General features: G+C 39.5%; 1 protein-coding gene and 1 non-coding gene across 2 annotated transcripts in view; both read right to left on the bottom strand.

The window, feature by feature from the left end:
- The window catches only part of SMIM31 (small integral membrane protein 31), a 48376-nt gene that overhangs the window by 15246 nt on the left and 7572 nt on the right, over positions 1-25558 (bottom strand). Inside the window, exon 2 of the mRNA XM_030815221.1 lies at positions 18947-19083. Within this exon, the coding sequence (XP_030671081.1) occupies positions 18947-19058 (112 nt within the window). The 5' untranslated portion in view covers positions 19059-19083. The remainder of the gene's footprint in view (positions 1-18946; positions 19084-25558) is intronic.
- On the bottom strand, positions 1641-1747 carry LOC115836233. Its single transcript, XR_004031199.1, has one exon. It is a non-coding gene; the product is annotated as a U6 spliceosomal RNA (small nuclear RNA).

Below are 25558 nucleotides of genomic sequence, written 5' to 3'. Positions count from 1 at the left end.
TTTCTTGTTTTTATTGCTTCTTAAATCTAAAGTTCCATTAATGTCTCAGAACTCCCCAATTTTCCAGTTAAAAGATAAAATCAACACATTTTTCTTTTGGGAATGATAAATTTTGTACTGAAATAGCATATAGAATACCAAATATTTCGATTTGAAAATGTTTAAAATTTCTAAAGAAGAGATACAAAATATAGCACGTTTTTAAATCTAGCTCAAAAAGTGCTCTTAAAAAATTAGAAGAAAAGGGCCGGGCGTGGTGGCTCACGCCTGTAATCCCAGCACTTTGGGAGGCCGAGGCGGGCAGATCACCTGAAGTCAGGAGTTCGAGACCAACCTCAACATGGAGAAACCCTGTCTCTACTAAAAATACAAAATTAGTCGGGCGTGGTGGTGCATGCCTGTAATCCCAGCTACTCGGGAGGCTGAGGCAGGAGAATTGCTTGAACCTGGGAGGCGGAGGTTGCGGTGAGCCGAGATCTCGCCATTGCACTCCAGCCTGGGCAACCAGAGTGAAACTCCGTCACAAAAAAAAAAAAAAAGAAAAGAAAAAGAAAAATTAGAAGAAAAGAAATTTTATAGATTCGGATTGGCCGCGAGTAGTTAGTTTATTTGAAATATTTTTCCATCAGTACTACCCCAGGGCATTAAGTTTGGCGATTCTGTTTCTCCTTTTATAAAATGGAAATTCTAATATCTCTCACAGTTTTACCACACAGGACAACACAGTGCATTTAGCCCTGTAAATAGTGTTATTGATCAGAAGAATTGGCACTAGCAAGTCTCAAGAGTTAGAGGGAGCAATTATCCTCAGCTCTCTACTTTTCTGAAACATAATTATTACATAGCATTAAAAACATTCTTCCAAACAGGGACCAGTGGGTTCAATGGATTGCTGATGATACTTATTTTCCAATAAAAGCAAGTTATTGAAAATACGTCTGAGAAACATTTCTGCCGTCTTCCTAATATATATTGTGTAAAACTGAGGATGGTGGGGAGAATCTTTGAAAAGTACTGAACCGAAGAGCTGAGTATAGAACCTAGGCAGGAAATGGTATTATAATTCTGAAAAATTGATGATAATATGTGCCCCAATGTAGTAGTACATCTATATATGTAAGTAGATTGCCGAAGATGTTAAAAGAACAAATACGTGTCTAAATCAGAAAGTGACGCTATTTTCAAAGACTTTCTCTTAAATGGCTGACGTATAGCACTAAAAAGACTTGAAGAGAACTGGATGAAAAATAGGCCCATATCCTTGGGCACATGATAGTGTGCATATGTTTACATAAAACACACTTTTTAAAGAGGTAGGGATTTGGAGGCCAGGATTAAAAGATCTAGAATTTCCATTATCCAAGTAAAGTGAGTTCTAGTTCATGACATTTGAGATTCAACTGTCATGGAAGAGAGAAGACAGAGCACACTGGGCCTACTCTGACTGTGTCCACTAGTTTTTGCTTAAAAAAAAAAAAAAGCCCAAATGCTTATTTTTAACTTTGAAAAAAAAGAATAGAGAAAAGAAGGAAAAAAAAGGGAGAAAGAAAGAAAAGAAGGAAATAAATTAAAATATAAGAAAAACACTGCGTTTATCCTCTGGAAACTCTGCATTTCTTTTTTTCTTATTTTTTTTGTTTTTTTAAATAGAACACTTCATGAATTTGCATGTCATCCTTGCACAGGGACAATGCTAATCTTCTCTGTGTTGTTCCAATTTTAGTGCATGTGCTGCCAAAGCGAACACCATTTCTTTCTCTAAACATCTTACAGTAGTTTAAAAAAATCTTGGCACACCATTTAGTATCTCTCCAAATGCTGTCCAGGAAGTAGTAACTAATACCAATTTACCACAAATGTCAATATCCCATTGTTAAGTAGTTTTAAGAATTATTTAATAAAAACTCGGAGATATAAAAAAGGAGATTGAAAATTATTAACACACAACCATCTATCCCTGAGGGTAGGACTTAATGTCACTTCTCTCCCTTAAGTTGCTGTCCTTAAACATTTCTGCGAAATGTTCTTTAGTTTGTGCAAAGAATTACTGGTGCCACCTGTAACCTCATGGTTCTACTAGCAATTCCAAGAATAAAGTTTGAGCTATGATTCTTATTGGTTTATGTGTGCTTATCTAAGCTCAAACAATTTTTTAATTAAATGTTTTTGTGTCCTATACCTACTCATTTATGTTTGAAGTGGTCCATCTGGATGAAATCAAGCAGGCTGTAAGCCTTTTGACCCAATGTAAAGTGTCCACATGTTCAAACAAGGCAGTGACAACATCCTTTGGGATAAAGGAAAATTTAATCCAGCTTTATTGGCTTGGATCTATACCTATAAAGCCTTGCCACTAGCATTTGGGCGTTTAGGCACACAAAAAAGAGGGATTTTAGTAGCTGAAGTGTGAATAAATTTTCTGGATAACTAGTTTCTGACTCAAGAATGGTAGAAAAGAGCACTAGAATTCTAGCACGAAATATACATAAAAGCTAAAATATGTTTTCAAAAGTGAGCAAATATTAATCTCTCTTTTTTTTTATTTTTGTTATCCAGAAATCCTAGGGTTTCTGGCAATAATTCAGATTATCCATAGCAGAATTTTAACTATCCCTAAGGAAACGTAGTTATCATCATTTCTGGAAAGATGTCTTTGATGTACTCTTTCACCTGGAACACAGACTAGGCCCTGGGAATAGCTTTCAGGTAGCTCCTGAATGGCGTTTTCAGTAGCTGCTAGGGTAGTTTAAATGTAACTCGTTACATAAAACTGGAGCCACAAAGGCTGTAACCGCTGGCTGGTGGGAATTGTTTTACTGAGCAAATAGTATAACAAACATCCATCCTTAGCAAACATCCTTCAACCAAGATTAAGTTCCTGGGAAATTGTGTCAGAAAAATAAGTTTTATTATTTTTCTAAAATCTGTGAAGTTGATTTTTCCTTAGGGTTATAATATTTAGATTTAAATTTGATAATGGTTTATTTTACATGCTGTCTTAAAGGTGCTGGAAGTCTCGATCATTTCCGATAGGAAACCGTAGTTTATGTGGTCTTTAGGGACAACCGCTATCCCTCATAATACGTGATTTTTACTAGCTACAAATTGAAATTTGGGATGGGATTTAGGGAGCTCCAAGGATCTGGGCTATTTGTAGCCGTGACATTTAATAACCTATTCCAAATGATATTCTACTTCTTCCATTATAAGAAACTGATTCTTAAAAATTCTCAGAAGATAGGTTTCCTTTTGTTAAAGATATATGTGTATGTATATATATATATGTGCATGCACACACAAGAAGTTTAAAGATTATGTAAATATATGCTTGCATAGCTGAACATTGACTAAGATTAAGGTTAAAGATATATATATATACTCACACACAATAAGTTTAAAGATTATGTAAATAGATGCATTGCATAGCTGAACACTGAATAAGATTAAGGTTAAAGATATATATATATATATATACACACACACACACAATAAGTTTAAAGATTATGTAAATATATGCATTGCATAGCTGAACACTGAATAAGATTAAGGTTAAAGAGATATATATATATATACACACACACAAACACAATAAGTTTAAAGATTATGTAAATATATGCATTGCATAGCTGAACATTGGATCTGTGTCTCAAATTCATTTCAATAACAAAGAAAATATATTTGGTACCTACATAAATAATTCCTTGAATATGGTTACTATTTTATAGTTTCCATATCATTTGATTCTCACAAAAACCTTGGTACGTGGTGCTATCTCCATTATATAGAGCAGGAGATTGAATCTTACTAATGTTTGATGATGGACTTTGAACTTTGGAGTTAGTTAATAAAATTTTGAAAAACAAAGTGTAAACAAACAAGCAAAAAAAATGGTTAAAGAAACCCATTTTGGAGTGTTTTTCATTGCTCTTGTCATGAAGACCTCATTCTTCTTTTAGTAAATGTTACAAGATTTTTTTTATTTTTTATTTATTTATTTTTTTGAGATAGTCTTGCTCTGTCGCCAGGCTGGAGTGCAGTGACATGATCCCTGCTTACCGCAACCTCCACCTCCTGGGTTCAAGTGACCCTCCTGCCTCAGCCTCCTGAGTAGCTGGGATTACAGGTGCGCGCCACCACACCCGGCTAATTTTTTTGTATTTTTAGTAGAAACAAGGTTTCGCCATGTTGCCCAGGCTGGTTTCAAACTCCTGAGCTCAGGCAATCCGCCCACCTTGGCCTCCCAAAGTGCTGGGATTACAGGCGTGAGCCACTGCGCCCGGCCTTACAAGATTATTTTTACAACTCAAGGAATTAAAAAAAAAAAAACCCAAACAAATAAACAAAACCTTGGGAAGCAGCTGATGATAGCAAAGATCATTTAATTTCATGTATGGCTACTAATCTCTTCTTTTCCAAACACAGCACTCCAAAAGCATCCTATTTATATAATTAGTCCAATGAGCCCAGCTATGGCACAACTCCTTGAGATGATTCTGTACTGATTCTTGTGACTCTCAGACTCATAAGTAGGACCCAGGATTCCCAAACCTAGGCCTTTCTTATTTCCGTTTCAACACCGTAGGAAGTAAACTGTTAGTAAATCTTATTTCTCCCAGCATCTTTGTAGTCCCTTCAACAGGAATCAACAAACCATATTCTTCAATTTACTGGCTTAGTGCTGAATTTCCTTTCATACAAAATTCATTATATATTATCTGATTCTACCTGTTTGTGGTTGTTTTGCCATCTTTTTAAAAAGTTTTCTTGTACTCATCAAATGACTTTTTCTGTATTAGAAAAATACTTTATCCAAAACGTGACATATAATACTATCAAGAACCAATGGCGTCTAGCAGTTACATTTACCCACCACAAATAAAACTCCTGTTTGTTTCAGGGTTCAGTTAGAGAGCTGGCCAAACTGCAGTCATTAGTCTATAATAACTCAAAGGCGAGCAGTCTTGGGAGTCAAGCTTGGAACGTCTTTTGTTGCCTTAATCATATATTTTACATCTCCCTGGGGAGTGGTGAGAAAGTCTTAATGTGCAGTTACCACTCCCACAGTATTAGTCTCAACTCCCAGCTGGGCCCTCGCCCCCAACTTTCTTCATCGTTAGTTGTACTTTTAATTTTTATTTTTAGGGCCACCATTCTTCCAGCCAATGATGTGTGAGCAGGGGAATTTATTATGCTCTGGTGAAGGAAAATAATGCCTGGAATTCTTGTCATTTCCAAGTTACTAAAGCAGTACTTTGAGAGTTAATTTTAAAAATTTTATGTCATAAAGAAAACTCCTTCTTTTTTTTCACATTTTCTGAGGTTTTTCTGTATAAGTAGTTACAGGAAAATTCATATAAATGAAGTGAAAATGTCAGTACAGGCAAAAAATTAATTATTTTATTTTAGCAAGATATATCACATATTTTTCTTTTTATGTGTGTATGTATTTATTTTTTCAGAGATGGAGGTGGGGGATGCGGTCTCGCTGTGTTGCTCACGCTGGTCTGGAACTCCTGGCCTCAAGTAATCCTCCCACCTTAGCCTGCTAAGTAGCTGGGATTACAGGCGTGATCCATGACACCCAGTTTATGGATCACATGTTTTTCTAAGAAGCATGAAGAAAACACTGTTTTCTGTATTGGCAGACGTTTAGAAATTTCATTCCCATTTAGAAATGGAATGGAAATTCCTTTTTTTTTTTCTTTTTTTGAGACGGAGTCTTGCTCTGGTACCCAGGCTGAAGTGTAGTGGCTCAACAGGGGCTCACTGCAACCTTTACTTCCTGTGTTCAAGTGGGTCTCCTGCCTCAGCCTCCCGAGAAGCTGGATTTAGAGGCTCCTGTCACCATGCCAGGCAAATTTTTGTGTTTTTGGTAGAGATGGGGTTTCACCATGTTGGCCAGGCTGGTCTTGAATTCCTGATCTCAAGTGATTCACCCTCCTTAGTCTCCCAAAATGCTGGGATTACAGGTGTGAGCCACCGCACCTGGCCGGAAATTCCCTTTTTTTTTTGAGACAGAGTCTCGCTATGTTGCCAGGCTGGAGTGCAGTGGCCTGATCTTGGCTCACTGCAACCTCCACCACCCAGGTTCAAGCAATTCTCCTGCCTCAGCCTCCCGAGTAGCTGGGACTACAAGCGTGTGCCACCATGCCTGGCTAATTTTTGTATTTTTAGTAGAGATGGGGTTTCACTGTGTCGGCCAGGCTGGTCTTGAACTCCTGACCTCGTGATCTGCCCGCCTCGGCCACCGAACGTGCTGGGATTACACGTGTGAGCCACCACACCCGGCCCAGAAATTCCATTTTTATTTAGAAATTAATTTAAGAGATCCAATAAATTCATTTTTTTGAAATAATTACTGTAAGTAAACTATTATAAAGTCTTTAAAAATTATCCTGTATGTATAGATATCCAGTTATTCATAGAGAACTTTAAACCTTGCAGTACTGTTTACATATTTTATCATCATTTCTATATTAATTTATTTGATATTTGATGTGAAAATTCAGAACTTTGTTATTCAATGCTGAAATAAGTAGTATTCTTTTTAAGTTTAGGAATCTCTCCTATGATGTTTATATCACTTAAGAGATAAAGTAGTGTTGGGGCCGGGCACGGTGGCTCACGCCTGTAATCCTAGCACTTTGGGAGGCTGAGGCGGATGGATCACGAGGTCAGGAGATCGAGACCATCTTGGCTAACATGGTGAAACCCCGTCTCTATTAAAAATACAAGAAAATTAGCCGGGCATGGTGGCGGGCGCCTGTATTCCCAGCTACTCGGGAGGCTGAGGCAGGAGAATGGCGTGTACCCGGGAGGCAGAGCTTGCAGTGAGCCGAGATCCTGCCACTGCACTCCAGCCTGGGCAACAGAGCAAGACTCTGTCTCCAAAAAAAAAAAAAAAGAGATAAAGTAGTGTTTTATAGGTTTGTAAAAATTCATTTTTAAAATTTATGTAGGGTAAAATTCACTTTTTTTTTTTTTGAGATGGAGTTTCACTCTGGTTGCCCAGGTGGAGTGCAGTAGCACGGTCTCGGCTCACTGCAAACTCTGCCTTCCAGGTTCAAGCGATTCTCCTGCCTCAGCCTCCGGAGCAGCTGGGATTATAGGCATGTGCCACCACCCCCGACTAATTTTGTATTTTTAGTAGAGACGGGGTTTCTCCATTTTGGTCAGGCTGGTCTCGAACTCCCAACCTCAGGTGATCCACCCGCCTCAACCTCCCAAAGTGCTGGGATTACAGGCATGAGCCACCATGCCCGGCCCAAAATTCACTTTTTAAGGTAGATAGGCCCATGAGTTTTGACAAATGCACAGACAAATACATCACCCATCATCAAGATGTGGAACAAGATTCTGGCTTGTGCAATTCCCTGTGCTACTCCTATGCAGTCAAATCTTCTTCCTGGCCTTAATGCCTGGCAGCCACTGTGCTGTTTTCTGTTTCTGCGGTTTGGCCTTTTCCAGAATGTTATGTAGGTGGAAGCATCCACTATGTAACCTTCTGAAGTTGGCTCTTTTTGCTTGGCACAGTGGGTCTCACCTGGGAAAAACCTTGGCCTCTCCAGGGGACATTTGGCAATCTCTGGAGACATTATCGGTTGCCACAACAAGGTGGGTTGGGGAAGTGCAACATGGATCTAGTGGGAAGAGGCAGGGAGGCTGCTAAAAGTCCTCCTATGCGGGCCGGGCGCGGTGGCTCACACCTGTAATCCCAGCACTTTGGGAGGCTGAGGCGGGCAGATCACGAGGTCAGGAGATCGAGACCATCCTGGATAACACGGTGAAACCCTGTCTCTACTAAAAATACAAAAAAATAGCCAGGTGTGGTGGCGGGCACCTGTGGTCCCAGCTACTCGGGAGGCTGAGACAGGAGAATGGCATGAACCCGGGAGGTGGAGTCTGCAGAGATGATATCGTGCCACTGCACTCCAGCCTGGGCGACGGAGCGAGACTCCATCTCAAAAAAAAAAAAAAGTCCTCCTATGCTTAGGACAGTCCGCTACAACAAAGAATGATCTGGCCTAAAACAATAATGAGGTTGAGAAACACTAACTTAGCAAAACACATTTGAGATTCATTCATACTGTTACATGTATCAATAGTTTGCTTCTTTTTTATTGCTCAATAATATTCTGGTTTATAAATGTATTATAGTCTGTTTATTCATTTACCTGCTAAAGGACATTTGGTCTGTTCTCATTTTTTGGCAATTGTCAATAATGGTATAAACATTTGTGTGAATGTTCTTGAGTGAAGGTAAGTACTGGGGTAGGATTATTTGGTCCTTTGGTAAGCATATGTTTTATCTTTATAAGAAATTCCAAACTGCTTTCCAAACTGGATGTATCATTTTGCATTCCCACCAGCAACATACGAGAATTCCAGTAGTCCTTCATCTTCAGCAGTACTTGGTATTGTGTGTGTGTGTATATGTAAATTTAGTATATATAGGGCCAGGAATGGTGGCTCACACCTGTAATCTCAGCACTTTGAGAGGTGGAGGTGGGACAATTTCTTAAGGCCAGTAGTTTGAGACCTGCCTGGGCAACATAGCAAGACCCCTGTCTCTACCAAAATTAAAAAAATAGCTGGATGTGGTTTCATGTGCCTCTAGTCCTAGCTACTAGTAGGCAGAAATAAGAGGACTGCTTTAGCCCAGGAGTTTGAGGCTTCAGTGAGCTATGATTGTTCCACTTTACCTAGCCTGGGTGACAGAGCAAGACCCTGTCTTTAAGAAAAATAAAAATAAAAAAAAAAGTAGTATATGCATTTAAATTTTAGTCATTCGAATAGATGTGTTGTAGTATCCCATGATGGTTTTAGGTTTGTCTGTTTTGGCTAATTTTTAGAATTTTAGAATTTAATGCACATATTCTGAGATTTCAAAAACAGTATTATAAAAACAGAGTGTTTGATAATACACACAGTTATTAATGCCTTTGTAGCATTCATTCCGTTCTTCCTCACTGTACAGCTACTGATCCTTTTACAGCTTCTATTTTAAGATAAACCAGTTTACCAGTGTTAGGATTCATTGATCTACAAAGGCCTTCAGGACATACCTGGCCTAGGCTCCTGCCTACTAAGTGGATTTTGAGAAAAAGAAAAGAAGCTATTCGTTTTTTGTTGTTGTTGTTTGTTTGCTTGTTTGTTTTTTGAGATGGAGTCTCGCTCTGTCACCCAGGCTGGAGTGCAGTGGCGCAATCTCGGCTCACTGCAACCTCTACCTCCTGGGTTCAAGCAGTTCTCCTGCCTCAGCCACCTGAGTAGCTGGGACTACAGGCACGCGCCACCACGCCTGGCTAATTTTTTGTATTTTTAGTAGAGACGGGGTTTCACCATGTTGGCCAGGCTGGTCTTGATCTCCTGACCTTGTGATCCACCCGCCTCGGCCTCCCAAAGTGCTGGGATTATAGGCGTGAGCCACTGCGCCCGGCCACTATTCCTATTTTTAAATATGATTAAGGGATTATCTGGAAGAGTTGCATGCATTGCTCACAGTTCACTGGGGAAAAAAGACAAAGCTTTGGCATTCCCAGTGTTTAGCATGGTGGCTGGTGTGAAATTAGTTCTACAGAGGCAGCGCCAGAACACAACAGAGCAAAATTATTTTTCTTGGATTCGGGTGTTTGTCAAACATTGCCATCTACTGGCTGGCTGCTGCAATTACTTCTAAGACATACAAAGAAACCAGTTTGTTGCCTGCTCTCAAAATTTGCTGTCTCCACCTCTAACAATCCATATTAAATAGATTAATAATCCTTCTTTTAAAGCATAACTTTATTGATTCCTCTATATCCCTAAATATGTGTGTCAGGAGCATTGATGCATAGAGGATATTTTGATTTCATTTAAAACAAGCCTGAAATTTGCCCTAGTAAATAATGAACATTCCAGGCAAGTTCGTGGCTTTCAGTTGAGATAAATAGGAAGACCTCAGTCTCACTTATAGCCATGCCTTCTTAATTTTGGACAATTTGGTTTATAAAAGCAGAAGAGTCATTGTATTCAGAGATAACAGAAAAATTGCAAAAAAAATTGTTGACTTTTTTCATGACAAAAATTTGCAGAAAAATAGCTTTAAAACTCTGTGAAATAATAGAAAATCTACAGATTGGCCACTAATCTCAGTTTGGTCTTTTGCTAAATAGGGGCTTTCCTCACTTTTACGATGCAAAAGCAGAAGCTTCCAATTCAGGATCCAGACATTTTGGCATTTTTTTCCTAGCAATTTAACTGGAAACCTTGGTGCCTGTGGCCTTTGGCACCCACAGAACTATGTTGTGAAGTATTAGCTCAGCATGCCCAATAGTTTACCCACACACTACGGAAATAGCTGGGGTGACCAAAATGTAAATCCACCTCTAATTACTGAAGAGTTAGAAATGAACACAGTCTTCATGACATTCTCTAAGACTACACTGTTTTAGGCATACATACTCGAATGTTGAACTTCTCTGCGACCAAAAGACATTTAATTTATGTTCAATCAAACCTAGTTAATTACAAACACAACTTTAAGGTAGTTAAAGAAACTGTTAGTTGAAAATGATGTAGCTGATGCGCTGGAGTTTTGTTTTTTTTTTTTTTCCTGTTTAGTGGATTCCATTCTCAATATTATTTCACATTTTTTCCAGGTTGAGAGGCCATTTTTTATTCACAAAGAGTTTATTGTTATAGTAAACATGGTGGATCATCAGTATCTGTCTATGTTTGTTCAAGGATACCTGAATTTAGATATGAGGGTTAACTTGGCAACTTGCCCATGATCACGCAGTTAATTCTGAGTCAGTTCCCATTTTCACACTCACCCCTGTCTCAGGCATGTGGATGGAGAACCTGAGCCGTGATCATGCTCACCGAGCTCTTCCTGCCTCTTCCTCTCCTTGGGCACATTGCTTCTGGGAATTTCATTTTCCTTATCTCCAAAGTAGAGATAGCGTTACTTCCCTGCTTTACAATGTGGTCATAGGGATGAAAGGAGGCTGAAATATGTTAAGTGCTTGGCATACAGTGAACACTCAACATATTATTTTTGTGCTATAGGTATCATCAGTTCTTATTTTGCAGACAACCCAAATTGTGTACCAAGGGAAGAAATTTTTCATCGAGTCATCACATATAACTCCCTAAATGTGTGCAGGTACTATCAAATCATTTTGTATATTATTAGAGGTGTATATTAAACTTTTGTGCTTAATGTTGATTTTGGAGAAGAATGAAGTGGCATTGCAAAAAAAAATTTCTTTTAATCTATTTACATGGGTAAAGTTTGTAGCTTCCCTACTTGATTTTGCCTCACTACTCTTGAGCACTGAAAGGTTTATGTTTATTTATTTATTTATTTATTTTTAAATAGAGACGAGGTCTCACTATGTTGCCCAGGCTGATCTCAAACTTCTGGGCTCAAGCCATCCTCCTGCCTTGGCCTCCCAAAGTGCTGGGATCACAGGCATGAGCCACTGCATGCGGCCAGGTTTATGACTTTGACTCTGGTTTGTGAGGCCAGCTTTGAAAAAATGGTAGGGATCTTCTTAAATAACAAACATGCTTATTGCTGTCTGATTAATATAGAATCACAGCAGTGGCAATTTTTCTTTATGAACAGATATCTTTCTGTGCTGTAGTGCTATAGGGCCTTTTGGCCACATTGACACAGTTGGACAACAGCAATATATGTAATATCTAAATGAATTCTTAACAGACATCAAGTTTTAAAACCTAAGACTTTCTAAAATTATAAAGTTGATTCTAATCTGGACTGGGGATCTGCCAGCCTTGGGCTTACTTTCTTTAAAGCTCTGTGCATCATGGACAAAGTCACCAAGACTGTTCACCTGGCAGTTACAGCTATTCTGGAAGGGAGTGTCTGGCATGGGGATGCTGGATAGCTACTGTTTGTCAAGAGGCTGGACACACCTTTGATGAAGGATCATTACCTTCCCAGAATATCCTTATAATACCCTGATGGGTCACTTACATTTTATCACTTCCTACTGGTCATTACACCAGACAACTTTCAAAGACAGGGCCTAGTGTGCAGGTGGACAGCAATATAATTCAGGCAGGAAAGAGCTGCTACTGCTGCGTCACTATGTGCTACCTCTAGAGATATAAATAGACAGTTATACTAATCTCTTCTAAACTGATACTGCAGCTTCACAGTGGTAAATTTAAAAACTAAAGAACAACGAAATAGGTGCAAAATGATTCTTTATAATTTAAGAAAATACAAGGAAGCAGTGGTCTGGGTAACACAAAAAATGGAAATACACCATGCCATTTATATTTGACTTTGGCATGCAGAATATAATTTCTTCTGCCCCGAGGGCATGCCTACCCTGGTCATGTTTTGTTTGACAGACATTAAAATCCATTTTCAATTCATGAATATATCAAACCTGAACATTACAGAAAGTTGATCAAATATACATTGAAGGCCATCATGAAAAGCCTGTCTACATTGATTTGTGTTATTCTGAATTAATTTGTGCTTCATGTCACTGAGTTTTCAAGAAGGAGGTTTATGAATAGCCCATATATTATCTTTGTGCATAAATCAGCCTGTGATTCTGCTCATATACCAGTCCATGAGATCCTAGTGAATATTTCCGAGGATGTTACATTTAGTGTAGTATTATAACAATACCTGCCTCATAGGCCTAATCTTAGGATTAAATGATCAATATAGATAAAGCAACATGAACTAGTATTAGGTAAAAAGTTGTAGGAAGAGCTATAGAATGAGTGAGAAAGATGATGTATAATACTCATGAAATGTGAAACTCGTATGTTGAGCTTCTCTAAAGAAATAAGCTGTAGGTATTTATTAATTTATCCAGTCATGAGTTACTGAAAACCGCCTATTTCCCAAATAGTGTTCTAGGTGCTGGGATGAGCACTGGTTAAACAGACCAAATCTGCATTATGGAGCTTACATTCTAGATGACACGCAAAGTGTGATTTCTTATTATCTTTAAAACATGCTTTTGTTAGTTTGCTATTTTATTTTCGGCCATTCAAGGAAAGGCTTCACACAGGGATGAAGAATTTTATTTTTATGTGAATAGGAATTATCATCCTGCACTTTGCTACCTGTATTACCTCTCCTCTGAGACTCTAAACTTTAAGGGCAAGACTGGTAATTGGCTAATTTTTCATCTGTGCCCATGCCTCTACAGTGCCTTCTTGCAAACAGCATGTAAAAAAGTATACTTGCTGGATGGTCAACCAAGTCAAGTAACAAATCATGGAACTCTAGTTCATTATTTTATAGCCTCTTTTCCTACTCATATAAACATAACCAATAGTACAAGTTGATGAAGATAAGCACCAAATTAGTGAAATATTAAAATGCTCTATAAAAGTTCCACAGAGAGGGAGTTCATTTTGGGTTAGACTGATTAAAGAAGAGAGAAAATGACTTATTTGAAGAATAAGCAAGATTTAAGCAGAAGGGGAGGAGGGGATTATTGGTGGACAGGTGGACATTTTCTACTTGGAGGAATAAGAATGCTCAAAAGCCTTGGAAATTTTCATTTTATTCTGCAGGCAATGGCCAATTAGCGAAGGTTTCTGCCTGGGAGATGGACATGTAGTTTAGGTGAATTGCCACCAGCCTTGCAAAAAAGAACAAAACAGAATGCAAAGTATTGGAGTATATCACCTGTAGAGAGGCTGAGTTTATGAAACTTTCACGTCAGCTGCACACACATGGGTAAATGTGTTGTAGGTGAGGGAGCAGATCTGGAAGAGGGTTTTACTGAAAAAAGTTCCAACATCCCTGAGCTAGAGCCCCTAATGAGATTTTTTTCTAGTGAGCCATTGTCTCTTTCCTCCGTGCCAGAAATAGTTGTAATCTTACTAAGCAACTATATTATTTATCATATCCACACCAGTTTGTCATATATAGGGACCAGATTGTGTTTTGTCAAAGACACACACACACACACACACACTTGTGCGGACAAGTAAGCAGATTGATTTTATTCAAGCTATTACTATAGGGAGAGCACCTCAAATCCAGAGATCAAAGTAGCTTGGCAGGGTAGTTTTACTTTAGAATTTTATAGGGAGGAGTAGAAAAGTTGTAGGTAAGATGATTTATAGTTGGGATTGTTTTGCTATCAGGAGAAGTCTCAAATAGCTGTAATGCAAATGTTTAGCTCTATCTATCTGGCTAGTTTCAGGAGGACAAATAGTTCAAATCTCAGCTAAATCATTCATGAGACAAAGAACAGGGAGTTGAAAGGTCTGTGTCTGTTCTTGTCTGCAGCTTCAGGCAAAAGAGGAGAAAGGTCTATATTTGTCCAAGGCTCAGGTGAGCAAGCGAGTCTTCATGGGTCTTAGGGAAGTCAGGAGAAAGAGTGGACAGTGAGTCTTATCTATGTCATAAGGGGAAAGGTAGTTCTTTTCCTTAAGCCATTTCCTGGAAAATAAGAGTGGGGAGATTTCAGAAAATAAAAGGTTGGTGGAATTTCTGGATTATACCTGCTTTCCAGAAGCACAGAGCTCAGATAAAGTTCAGTGTTGTCAGTTTTCTCCTCTGGGCTGGCTTTAAAGAAAGAAAAGACCCAAATGTCTGGCCCATTTCCTTTAAGTAGATTTAAGAGCATGCCTCCAGCTAGTTCCTTGGATGATAACTGATGTTGGCTAACACTGTTGAGGATATCATTCTGTAACAGGTAATTTCTTTTTAATCTGAGAATAAATGGTACTGGAATGGATCAATTAAAGTGAATTTACTTGAGCCAGGGCAAAATTTAATATAAAATAGCCCAAAAAAATACAAGAAACAACTTTGAATGAAACTTTATATTGAAACTTGAAAGTAAAAATAATGAAAATTATGTTACTCATTTAATAAAATGCAGTTTGTAATTGCAACTCAAAGTTAATTTTAGACAAAGAATGGATGAGATGTTGATTTGGGTGGGTTGGGGAGCATCACTTTTCTGACACATTTGCATCATAGCTCCATACAATACTCTTCTTGTTACTTGTGATTTTCATAGCACGATTCTATAGACGATACCATTAGCAAAAAATATTCAAAGCATCATTAATTTTCTGAGATGTCTTTCACTTCTTTGGCATTCACTTCACACTATTTTGGGGTGCTTATGTACCTATCTCTTCTTTATTGGATAGGTGGTCTAATTCTATTCAGCACTCATTTGTCGGTGGCTTTGCCTGAGGGATTCCAGTGGCCCTAACTTTACCTTCCCTTATATCAGATTTTTATCTTTTGTGACATGTGTGATGTCACCTTGCAATTGATTTGTGTGGAATGTATTGTATTGCTAGATATTTAAAACAAAGACATTGACCCAGTGTGTGGATTAAGGGAATACAAGTTGTATTGGTTTTGTAATAAATATTTTTCATGATGATGACCCTTTTTTTTGAGACAGAGTCTTGCTCTGTTGCCCAGGCTGGAGTGCAGTGGCATGATCTCGGCTCACGGCATGCTCTGCCTCCCGGGTTCACGCCATTCTCCTGCCTCAGCCTCCTGAGTAGCTGGGACTACAGGCGCCCACCACCACGCCCGGCTAATTTTTTGTATTTTTAGTAGAGACGGGGTTTCACCGTGTTAGCCAGGATGGTCTCGATCTCCTGACCTCGTGATCTGCCCACCTCGGCCTCCCAGAGTGCTGGGATTACAGGCGTGAGCCACCGCACCTGGCCAGATGATGACCCTTATTGCTCTATCTAAATTTCTAATCACGAAGACTCCCAAGAAGAAGACTCCACTAATCGTCACCCTTCGGCATTTTATATGCTTTATTTAATTTTCACTGCAACTCTGCAGGGAAGGTACTATTATTATCCTCAATACATGGATGAGGGAATGGAGGCTGATAAGGTTTGGCTGTGTCCCCACCCACCCAAATCTCATCTTGAATTGCAGTGTCCATAATCCCCACGTGTTGTGGGAGGGACAAGGTGGAGGTAATAGAATCATGGGGGCAGTTACCTCCATGCTTTTCACCTGATAGTGAGTGAGTTCTCACGAGATCTGATGGCTTTATAAGGGCCCTTCCCCCCGCCTCCCCGCCCAGTTTCGCTTTCTTCTTCTTCTGGCCACTAAATTAAGAAGGACGTATTTGCTTCCCCTTCCACCACGATTGTAAGTTTCCTGAGGCCTCCCCAGCCATGCTGAACTGTGAGTCACTTAGACCTCTTTCCTTCATAAATTATCCAGTTTTGGGTATGTCCTTATTAGTAGCATGAGAACAGACTAATACAGAGGCTTTGCAAATTTGTATGATTTTTCCAAAGGCAGAATTACCCAATGTCAGAGCCAGGACATGAATCCAGGTGTGACTAATCACAAATTTGTGCTCTGTGCTGAAATGGTATGCCAGCCTCCTTCTCTCTACCAAATTCACCCATTTTTTTCCTACCCTAATTTTTCCTTTTGCCTGGATGTCCTTATCTACTTATTAAAAATTAAGTTGTATCTTGTTATATCTTTTTAGCCAATTTAAGCCCTTTGTAGAAAGAAAGAGAAGTATATATGCTTTTTTTTTTTTTTTAAAGCCGAGTATCTTTTTCAAGGTTATCTGAAGAGAAAGTGTGCTGGTTATGCACACTCCAGATTCTGGAGTCCTATAAGCTGGAGATCAACTTCTAGCTCTCTTATTAGCTGAGTGATCTATGGTAAAGTTTAAAACTTCAGTGTCCTTGCTTGTGAAATAGTGAGGTTATTATTACTCATCTCATGGGATTGTTTTAAGATTAAACACAATAATACCTCTAAAGTGCTTCGCGTTCTGCCCTTTTCATGGAAGGCTACTGATACTGTTTGGATCTGTGCTTCCTCCCGAATCTTCATGTTGAAATGTAATACCTAGCGTTGAAGGTGGGGCCTGGTGAGAGGTGATTGGATCGTGCGGGCAGTTTCTCATGATTTAACACCATGCCCCTTGGTGCTATCGTCATGGCAGTGAGTTCTCATGAGATCTGGTTGTTTAAAAGTGTGTAGCACCTCCCTTCCCCCTTTTCCCTCTTCCTCCTGCTTTGGCCGTGTGAGATGCCTCACCACCCCTTTCCCTTCCACCATGATTGGAGGCTTTCTGAGGCTTTCACAGAAGCAGAAGCCACTAGGCTTTCTATACAGCCTGCAGAACTATAAACAAATTAAAATTCTTTTCTTTATAAATTACCCAGTCTCAGGTGTTTCTTTTTTTTTTTTTTTGAGATGGAGTCTCGCTCTGTTGCCCAGGCTGGAGTGCAGTGGTACGATCTCGGCTCACTGCAAGCTCCGCCTCCCGGGTTCACGCCATTCTCCTGCCTCAGCCTCTCCGAATAGCTGGGACTACAGGCGCCCGCCACAATGCCAGGCTAATTTTTTGTATTTTTAGTAGAGACGGGGTTTCACCGTGTTAGCCAGGATGGTCTCGGTCTCCTGACCTCGTGATCCACCCGCCTCGGCCTCCCAAAATGCTGGGATTACAGGCGTGAGCCACCGCGCCCGGCCTCAGGTATTTCTTTATAGCAGTGCAAGAATGAATTAATATAGCTCCTGATAAAAATTTCCATTGTTTTTTATGCTTACAGGCGAACAAGATAGTAAACAGTGTACTAAACTGGGAAAATCAGCCCTGCTTCATTCTAATTTCCACTACAGCTAAATAATTTCATTTTAATCAATTTTTAAGCCACCAAAATGAGACAACCATTTTTCCAGATTGAGTGGATTCTTTTTTAATTTTTAATTTTTGTTTTTTGAGACAGAGTCTTGCTCTGTCACCCAGGCTGGAGTGCAGTGGCGCAATCTCGGATTACTGCAACCTCTGCCTCCTGTGTTCAAGTGATTCTCCTGCCTCAGCCTCCTGAGTAGCTGGAGCTACGGGTGTGTGCTACCAAATCCGGCTAATTTTTTTTATGGTATTTTTCGTAGAGACGGGGTTTCACTGTGTTAGCCAGGATGGTCTTGATCTCCTGATCTCGTGATCTGCCTGCCTCGGCCTCCCAAAGTGCTGGGATTACAGGCGTGTGTCACTGCGCCCAGCAAGTGGATTCTTTAAAATTTATGTCAAAGATGGAAAGAACCAAGGTAGAAGTAATCTGAGTTCCAAGATTTTATTAAGTGCCACGTCAGCCTTGAACTCACTACCTCCGGGCTTCCTGTCCTGGTGAGGGAAATACATTATTATGTAGTTAAAGTAACTGCTATTTTGGTTTTACTCTTTCAGCCAAACCCATTTTAAACTAACAGTGGAAACAATTGTGAGCAGGAAAAAGATTTTATAGATTCCAATTATGTTTCGCAATCTGCAAGTCAGCATGAACTGGAATGTCTATTTACTGCAGCTTTCTGTTTCCTAGTTATGATAGTGTTGTATGTCTATAGGATAGAATAGTCTTTTAATTCATAGACAGTACTTATTTTGTAGTCAAGAATTGATGGGATTGGGGATAAGCTACGAAGCACAAATACAATTTGCTTTTTATGTTTTTATCTTATTCTCTATGGATATATATAATTTCCTAATTGTATATTTACACACACATATACACAAATAAATATAAATTTTTGGTTCCCAAATGTATCATTTCCCCAGTTATCAATTTTGTCTGAAATGTGGTGGGCCCTGAACTACTAAGCACAGTCATTTAAATTATATATTTCTCTTATTAACAATTGTTTTTACCGGCAATGAGGAAAAAAATGTGGTACTGGGTTTTTAAAATACTTCTACATAATTTTTTTAAATGTTTGGGCTTTACCAAGAACTCATTGAAAAATTCTAATCCTTTTCCTTTCTATGTATAGTTGAATGAACACACATACACACACACATGCCACAAAACAAAAACAAAGTTATCCTCACACACAGGATAGAAACCAAACCAAATCCCAACACACAGCAAGATGATAGGCAGGGAAAAGGACACAGTAGCCACAAAGAGCTTTTTTCTTTTTGTCTTTTTTTACCTTCATTACTGTCATCCGGAGTAGTATAGATGGAAGCCAGGGTAAATAAGGAAAAGATAACAAAAGCCAATAAAATGAATGCCATTTCCAAGTTGGTGTAGGGAAGCTCCATGAACTGCCACTGAAAACTTCTTCACCTACAATAGGAATAAAACATGGGCTCAGCATACTCTAATCCAGAGAGAGCTTGCTCAGCAATGATTTATTTTAGAATTCAACATGTGTGAGATTTACTAAAGCTTGTTAAAATACTTCCGTGTACCTGGAACAATGTATTTGGCAGTGGCAAGAATGGACTGTGCTCTTGTTTTCTTGAAATTTGGCATAAAATTTCACTGTGTAGATTGGAAGAGAGCCTAGGAATCTGAATGGCAGAGTCAATTTACCTTTACACACCTTTGTGAGTTTTTCGACACAACTCTGGGAATAAAGATAAGGTATGCTGACATGCAACAAGCACTTAAATGGGACCAGGCACTTGAAAAACTTGAGCTATTACCTCCTTTAATCCTCATAATAACTCTGTAAGTGAGGTACCAGTATTGTCTCCATTTCATAAATGAAGGAACTGAAGCACTAAGATGTAACTTACCTTAAGTTATGCATCTAGTATATGGCAGAGGTGAAATGCCAACTCTGGCAATCTGCTTACAGAATCCTCACTCTTAATCAATATACTATACTGACACTCGACTAACCAGCTAACTAACCAACCAACCAGCCAACCAATCCCAAACCCACTGTAATGGTTAGGATCATGTTTTGCAAAAGCATTATGTGGATTGATTGGAGAGGAGTTTTTATGTTAGGTAGTAGAAGATACAGTGGGTTAAGTAAAGGTTAATGGAAAGAACTTAACGTCAAGATGAGAGCTTAGTCTTTTTTCAAATGATATTAGAAGATGAATATAAGGTCCTTAGTAGTACGGAGACAAGATGAAGCAGTATTTTGAGAATATTAATGGCATCTCCATGTAGAGGAGAGAATGAAGGAAGAGAATGGTAACTGGAGAAAACGCAGAGTGAGGTTTAGCTCTATGTTAGGATTTTAGCAGGAAGGATAGAGAGGAAGGGATAAAACTCAGAGCCTATTTGATGGAAAGGCAGAAGGATCTTGGCAGCTTGTTGGCTATATAGGGTGCAGAGGGTGCCCCAACATTAAAATGAAGTGCAGGGAGAAAGAGGAGAAACAAAGAACACTGGGAAAAAGAAGCCCCCAGAAGCATGTGTGAAATCGGTGGTAGAGAATATTAATTCCTCAAACTTCCTTGTGGTTAGTAGGGATGCAGATGTACTCTCACATATTTGGCCATTCATCAATATTTGGAAAATGAATTGATCAACTTTATGCTTCTTCAGAGAATAGGAAGACTATTAACTCTGGTAAAGCAGCACAGAGAATACGCTTATTTTTACTGTCAGTTTTCTGTGAGGACTCTTTCCTGAAGAAAAAATAAAAATAAAAACAGAAAAAATTGTGCCATCTAGTGGTTTTTAAGTGCTATAGGTCGGAGAAAGAAAGGATGAATTGCCCACACTCTCTAAAGATGTTTCATTATACATATGTGGTACCCTGTGCTCATGCAAAATGGTTTCTCCTATTCTCCAGTTTTTTCCTACGCCTAGTATATCAACAGATTTTAAGGTAGCTGTCTTTGAGAGGAGGCAGCTGTTAATGTTTTCTGGACACATAGCTCATATGTGGTGATTCCCTCCCTCCCTCCCTTCCTCTGGCAACCTGGTTACAGAATCCTCACTATTTTTTTTTTTTTTTTTTTTTTTTGAGACAGACTGTTGCTCTGTCACCCAGGCTGGAGTGCAGTGGTGTGATCTCGGCTCACTGCAACCTCTGCCTCACGGCTTCAAGCAGTTCTCTGCCTCAGCTTCCCGAGTAGCTCCTTCCTTCCTCTCTCACTCTCTGTCTCTTTCTCTTTCCTTCTCTTCTTTCTCTTTTTTTTCCTTCCTTCCTTTCCTTTCCTTTCCTTTCCTTTTCCTTTCCTTTCCTTTCCTTTCCTTTCCTTTCTTTCTTTCTTTCTTTCTTTCTTGACAAAGTCTTGCTCTGTTGCCCAGGCTGGAGAGCAATGGCATGGTCACAGTTACTACAGCCTCAGCCTTTTGGGCTCAAGCAACCCTCCCATTTCAGCCTCCAGAATAGCTGGGGCTACAGGCATGCACTAGCACACCCAGCTAATTTTTTGATTTTTTTTTGTAGAGACAAGGTCTCGTTATGTTGCCCAGGCTGGTCTCAAACTCCTGGGTTCAAGCGATCACCCACCTCGCCTCCCAAAGTGCTGAGATTACAGGCGTAGCCACCACATCTGGCCCTGTGATGCGTTATTTCTAGCTCAGTATCCTAGATGCTGTCATTCTAGGCATAATAAACACAAAATAATGGTCTTTGAATTTTCAGTAGTAATTGAAAGTTAGGGGAAAAGACATAGTGGGATAATAGATATTGTCAGACATCTATGACTATGGAACTTGGAACCTGTCTACCTTCTTGTCAAGTGCTCAGGGCAAAGAGCCCTTGACCAGGAGCTCTCCACAGCTATGCCCTAAATTCCAGAAGAAGTGATTTCTGCATAAATAAACCAGCCAAGAGTTATTTTCTAAATGCAAAGATGATGCTTCTGGTGCCTACACGGTTCCCATTCTTGCGTATCCTTGATGGAGCATCTGAAGAACAGTTGGTTTTACAGCTTGCATTTCTTCCTGGGTTGTGTATCTGTAGTCTGTTCTCTGGACGTTTTCTCCATCTCAGCTTACTTGGTGCAAAAATGTATCACTTGTTCCCTGCAGCTTCTCTAAGGGTTAGGACCAATTGAAATTATTATCTAGTAACAGATAGTAGGTAAATCATATACTTTTTTGTATGATAAAAATTAATCTAACTCCTTTTATCATATATTCTATCACATTTAAGCTTATCTAAGCTTAGTTAAGTTAAAATCATTTACTAGTCACTAAAGCATGCGTTCCTTGATATGTCATTATTTCTTAGATAATTTAGGAAACAGATTAAATTCAGACATTATCTTCTTGATTTAAGGAGGGAAATGGGTCATTAGACTATCCCAACCCTACCATTCTATATTTCTACTATCCTTCAGCATCGTGAAGGGAATCATCTTTATAAATGTAAATCAGATCCATTCCTCTTCTACTTAACTAGCCCATGGCTTCCCTTGGAATAAAATTCAAACTCCCAGTTCTTCCCTACTAGGCCCCCATCACCTGCCCCACATCCCGTCTGATGGTAGCATGTGTGACAGTTTGCATGCTCCTGCACTGACCTTGCTTGTGTTCCTTGCCCTGCTAATCTCATCCTCTCTTCCTCCTGCCTGAGAATCTCCTCTACATTCTCATTTGGCTACTTTCTCTGTGTCTTCTCTTCAGTTCAAGCAACACCTCCCCACAGAGGCATTTCTTGACTTCTAATCTAAGCCAGGTTCTCAGCACTGTTTTATTTTCATCGCAGCTATTCTCCACTGCATTTTTTTCTTTTTTGAGATGGAGTCTTGCTCTGTCACCAGGCTGGAGTGCGGTGGCATGGTCTCAGCTCACTACAACCTCCGCATCCCAGGTTCAAGTGATTCTTCTGCCTCAGCCTCCCAAGAAGCTGGGACTACAGGTGCGTGCCACCACGCCTGGCTAATTTTTTGTATTTTTAGTAGAGATGGGGTTTCACCGTGTTGGCCAGGATGATCTCGATCTCCTGATCTTGTGATCCGCCTGCCTCAGCCTCCCAAAGTGCTGGCTGGGATTACAGATGTGAGCCACCGTGCCCGGCTGCATTTTTCTGTTATTGTTTGTCTGTCTTTCCCCATTAAAGTTCTATGAAAGCAGGCTGCTTTGTTTATCTCCGTACCTATAGGGCTTAGAAAAATGACTGGCAGATAGTACATTTTCCCATAAGTGTTCATTGAGTGACCATAAACGAGTGGATGCAAGCAGCACCGAAGAACGCAATTTGATGCAAAAATCTGAATTTCACAGCTGCGAATGGAAACTCTGGATTGAAGATGTATTTGGAAATCTCAGCGGCATCAAGCATTCTATTACTTGAGAAAATCCCACCCAGAGGACAAGAAGTATATTTTGAAAATGGCTTTAAGGTTTCCGTAAAACAGGCAGCGTGGTTGGGATTGATGGTTTTACTTGCTGCTATTGCCCTCACGGGGGAGATGTGTTTCCTTTCCTTTGTTGCTTTATTTTTCTGTCTCATGGTTGCTGACCGAGCTCACTGCTGTCTTTGTGCACCATCCATTCATTCTCTTGTGGCTCCCTTGAGTGCTGTTATGATTGCTTGGGGACAGCATGGAACATGCTCTTCTTATTGGGTCTCCTTCCTATGGTAGATGCTGTGTGCATGCATCAAGGGCCAAAGGGACTGGGTAAAATGACTGTCTTCATCTAAAGAAAAATCTGCCAGAGTAAAAATAAAGGGTTTATTTACAGGAAGTAAATGCACTTTTCTGGGCAGTGGGAATTTAGTGTTTTGAATTCTTACAGCCTGCTACATTAGAAAACTATGGGCTGAAAAAAGTTCTGTGAGATACTGCAGTGCCCACTCCCCTCTTGCCTTCAAAGGCCTTGTGGAAGAAGTCTAAAGGCTACTAACCAACGTGCAGGTCACTTCTGTTGCTTACTGGATTTATCCGCCTTTTTTTTTTTTTCTGAGACAAAGTATCCCTTCCTTCTTTAAAAATTCTGAACAAGACTCACCTGCTGCACTGAATGCTTACCTAATTTAAATAATCTGAAACCCGTGGCACTTTTTTCTGTTTTATCTGTGGGAGGGTGGTTCTGTCATGGTGTAAATCCTGTCTACTAAACAAAGCCTTGAATTATCCCATCCATCTGTGAAATGCTCATTAGTCTCTGCATATGGTTTCTGAATTATGTATTCACCTTGAAGGCTCATACAGGCAGAAAACTGTTTTTCTTATTTACTCCCTGACACTAAGTACTTGGCAAATCACGCTTGCTGAATGACAAATGATGTGTCCCAGCTCCTGTCATTGCTGTCACTACTTGACATTTCAACCTGCTACATGTCTCTTTGATTTTCTCCATCTTTCTTTTTGGATGGATCCCCTATCATGTTGCCTTCCTCTGTTTCTTCAGGCAACTCCATGTTTCAAGTCTTCTGGTCAAACTCTGAACAAAAAGCCATCTTGTCCTTGAGAACTTTCCTCCAAATAAAGTTTCAGGTTTGGAAAGAAAATAAAAAATCACCTTGTCCAGACACCATACAATGATTGAATTTTCCCTAAACTGTTTTGGTGAAATAGATGCCCAGCCTGAATTCCTCTAGTGATGAAGAACTCACTATCATTGGAGGCAATCCGTTTAATCTCTGGATAACCCTGCTCTTTAGAAAACTCTATATGAGCTACAATTCTGTTCCTTTTAACTATTACCACGTGATTCCTAAATACAGAACAAAAAGTTCTTCTTTTACGAGAGGGGTCCTCAAATATTTGAAGACCAGGAATTTGTCATGTTGCCTGGGCTTTCTTTCCTTTGTCTAGACAAATATTCTTCATATGACATAATTCTGTGTCCTTTGTCACTTTTGATTTCTCTCCTTTACTTCCAAATCCCTCTAAAGTGGAGTAACCAAGCTGAAGGCAATATTTTGAATTAGGTTGACTGGATTCCAGTAAGGCAACAGCACCCACCACATTTTTTTCTTTTTTTTTTTGAGATGGAGTCTCTCTCTGTTGCCAGGCTGTAGTGCGGTGGCGTGATCTTGGCTCACTGCAACCTCCACCTCCCGGGTTCAAGCAATTCTCCTGCCTCAGCCTCCCGAGTAGCTGGGACTACAGGCACACACCACCACGCTCAGCTAATTTTTGTATTTTTAGTAGAGACAGGATTTCACCATGTTGGCCAGGATGGTCTTGATCTCTTCACCTCATGATTTGCCCACCTCGGCCTCCCAAAGTGCTGAGATTACAGGTGTGAGCCACTGTGCTCTGCCACACCCACCACATTTTAACTCAATGGTCTGGTTGCCAGTAAGGCCTCATTTAAAAAAACATATAATACAGGGCAATCCATGCCTCCATTGATAGTGAGTTCCTCATCACTAGAGGAATTCAGGCTGGACATCTATTTGACCAAAACAGCTTAGGGAAAATTCAACAATTGTTTGTTTTCAATTTATTTAATATCACTTTCTGAGTTTCTAAAGGATGACTTAAAAATTACAGTTATTAATTTTTATGATTATAAATATATGATTATAAATAATATGTTGAAGAATTTTGGAAACTAAAGATAGATAGATATAGCACTTCCTATCTACTGTTATTTTTCTTATCTCACAGAATGTTTGAAGATTCCTTTGGCTTTATGTCAACCGCAAGGTTTCTTCCCCCCAATTTTATTGAGGTATAACTGGCAAATAAAAATTGTGTACAGTTAAGGTGTACAACTTGATTTTTCATAGATACACACACCCACTAGGTTAATAAGCAGGTGTTCTATGCCTTCTTTTAAATCTTTGGCAAAAACATTGCCTGAAACAAGGTTATCTTTTCCATAAGAACAAGCTAAATGTACTGTGTTGAATTTGCTTAACCTGTAAGCTTAGGAGACTGATTTT

Source organism: Nomascus leucogenys, chromosome 7b, assembly GCF_006542625.1.
Source record: "Nomascus leucogenys isolate Asia chromosome 7b, Asia_NLE_v1, whole genome shotgun sequence".
NCBI lineage: Eukaryota > Metazoa > Chordata > Mammalia > Primates > Hylobatidae > Nomascus > Nomascus leucogenys.
The sequence above is the reverse complement of the archived record's forward strand: the minus strand, read 5'-3'. Positions and strand labels throughout refer to the sequence as shown.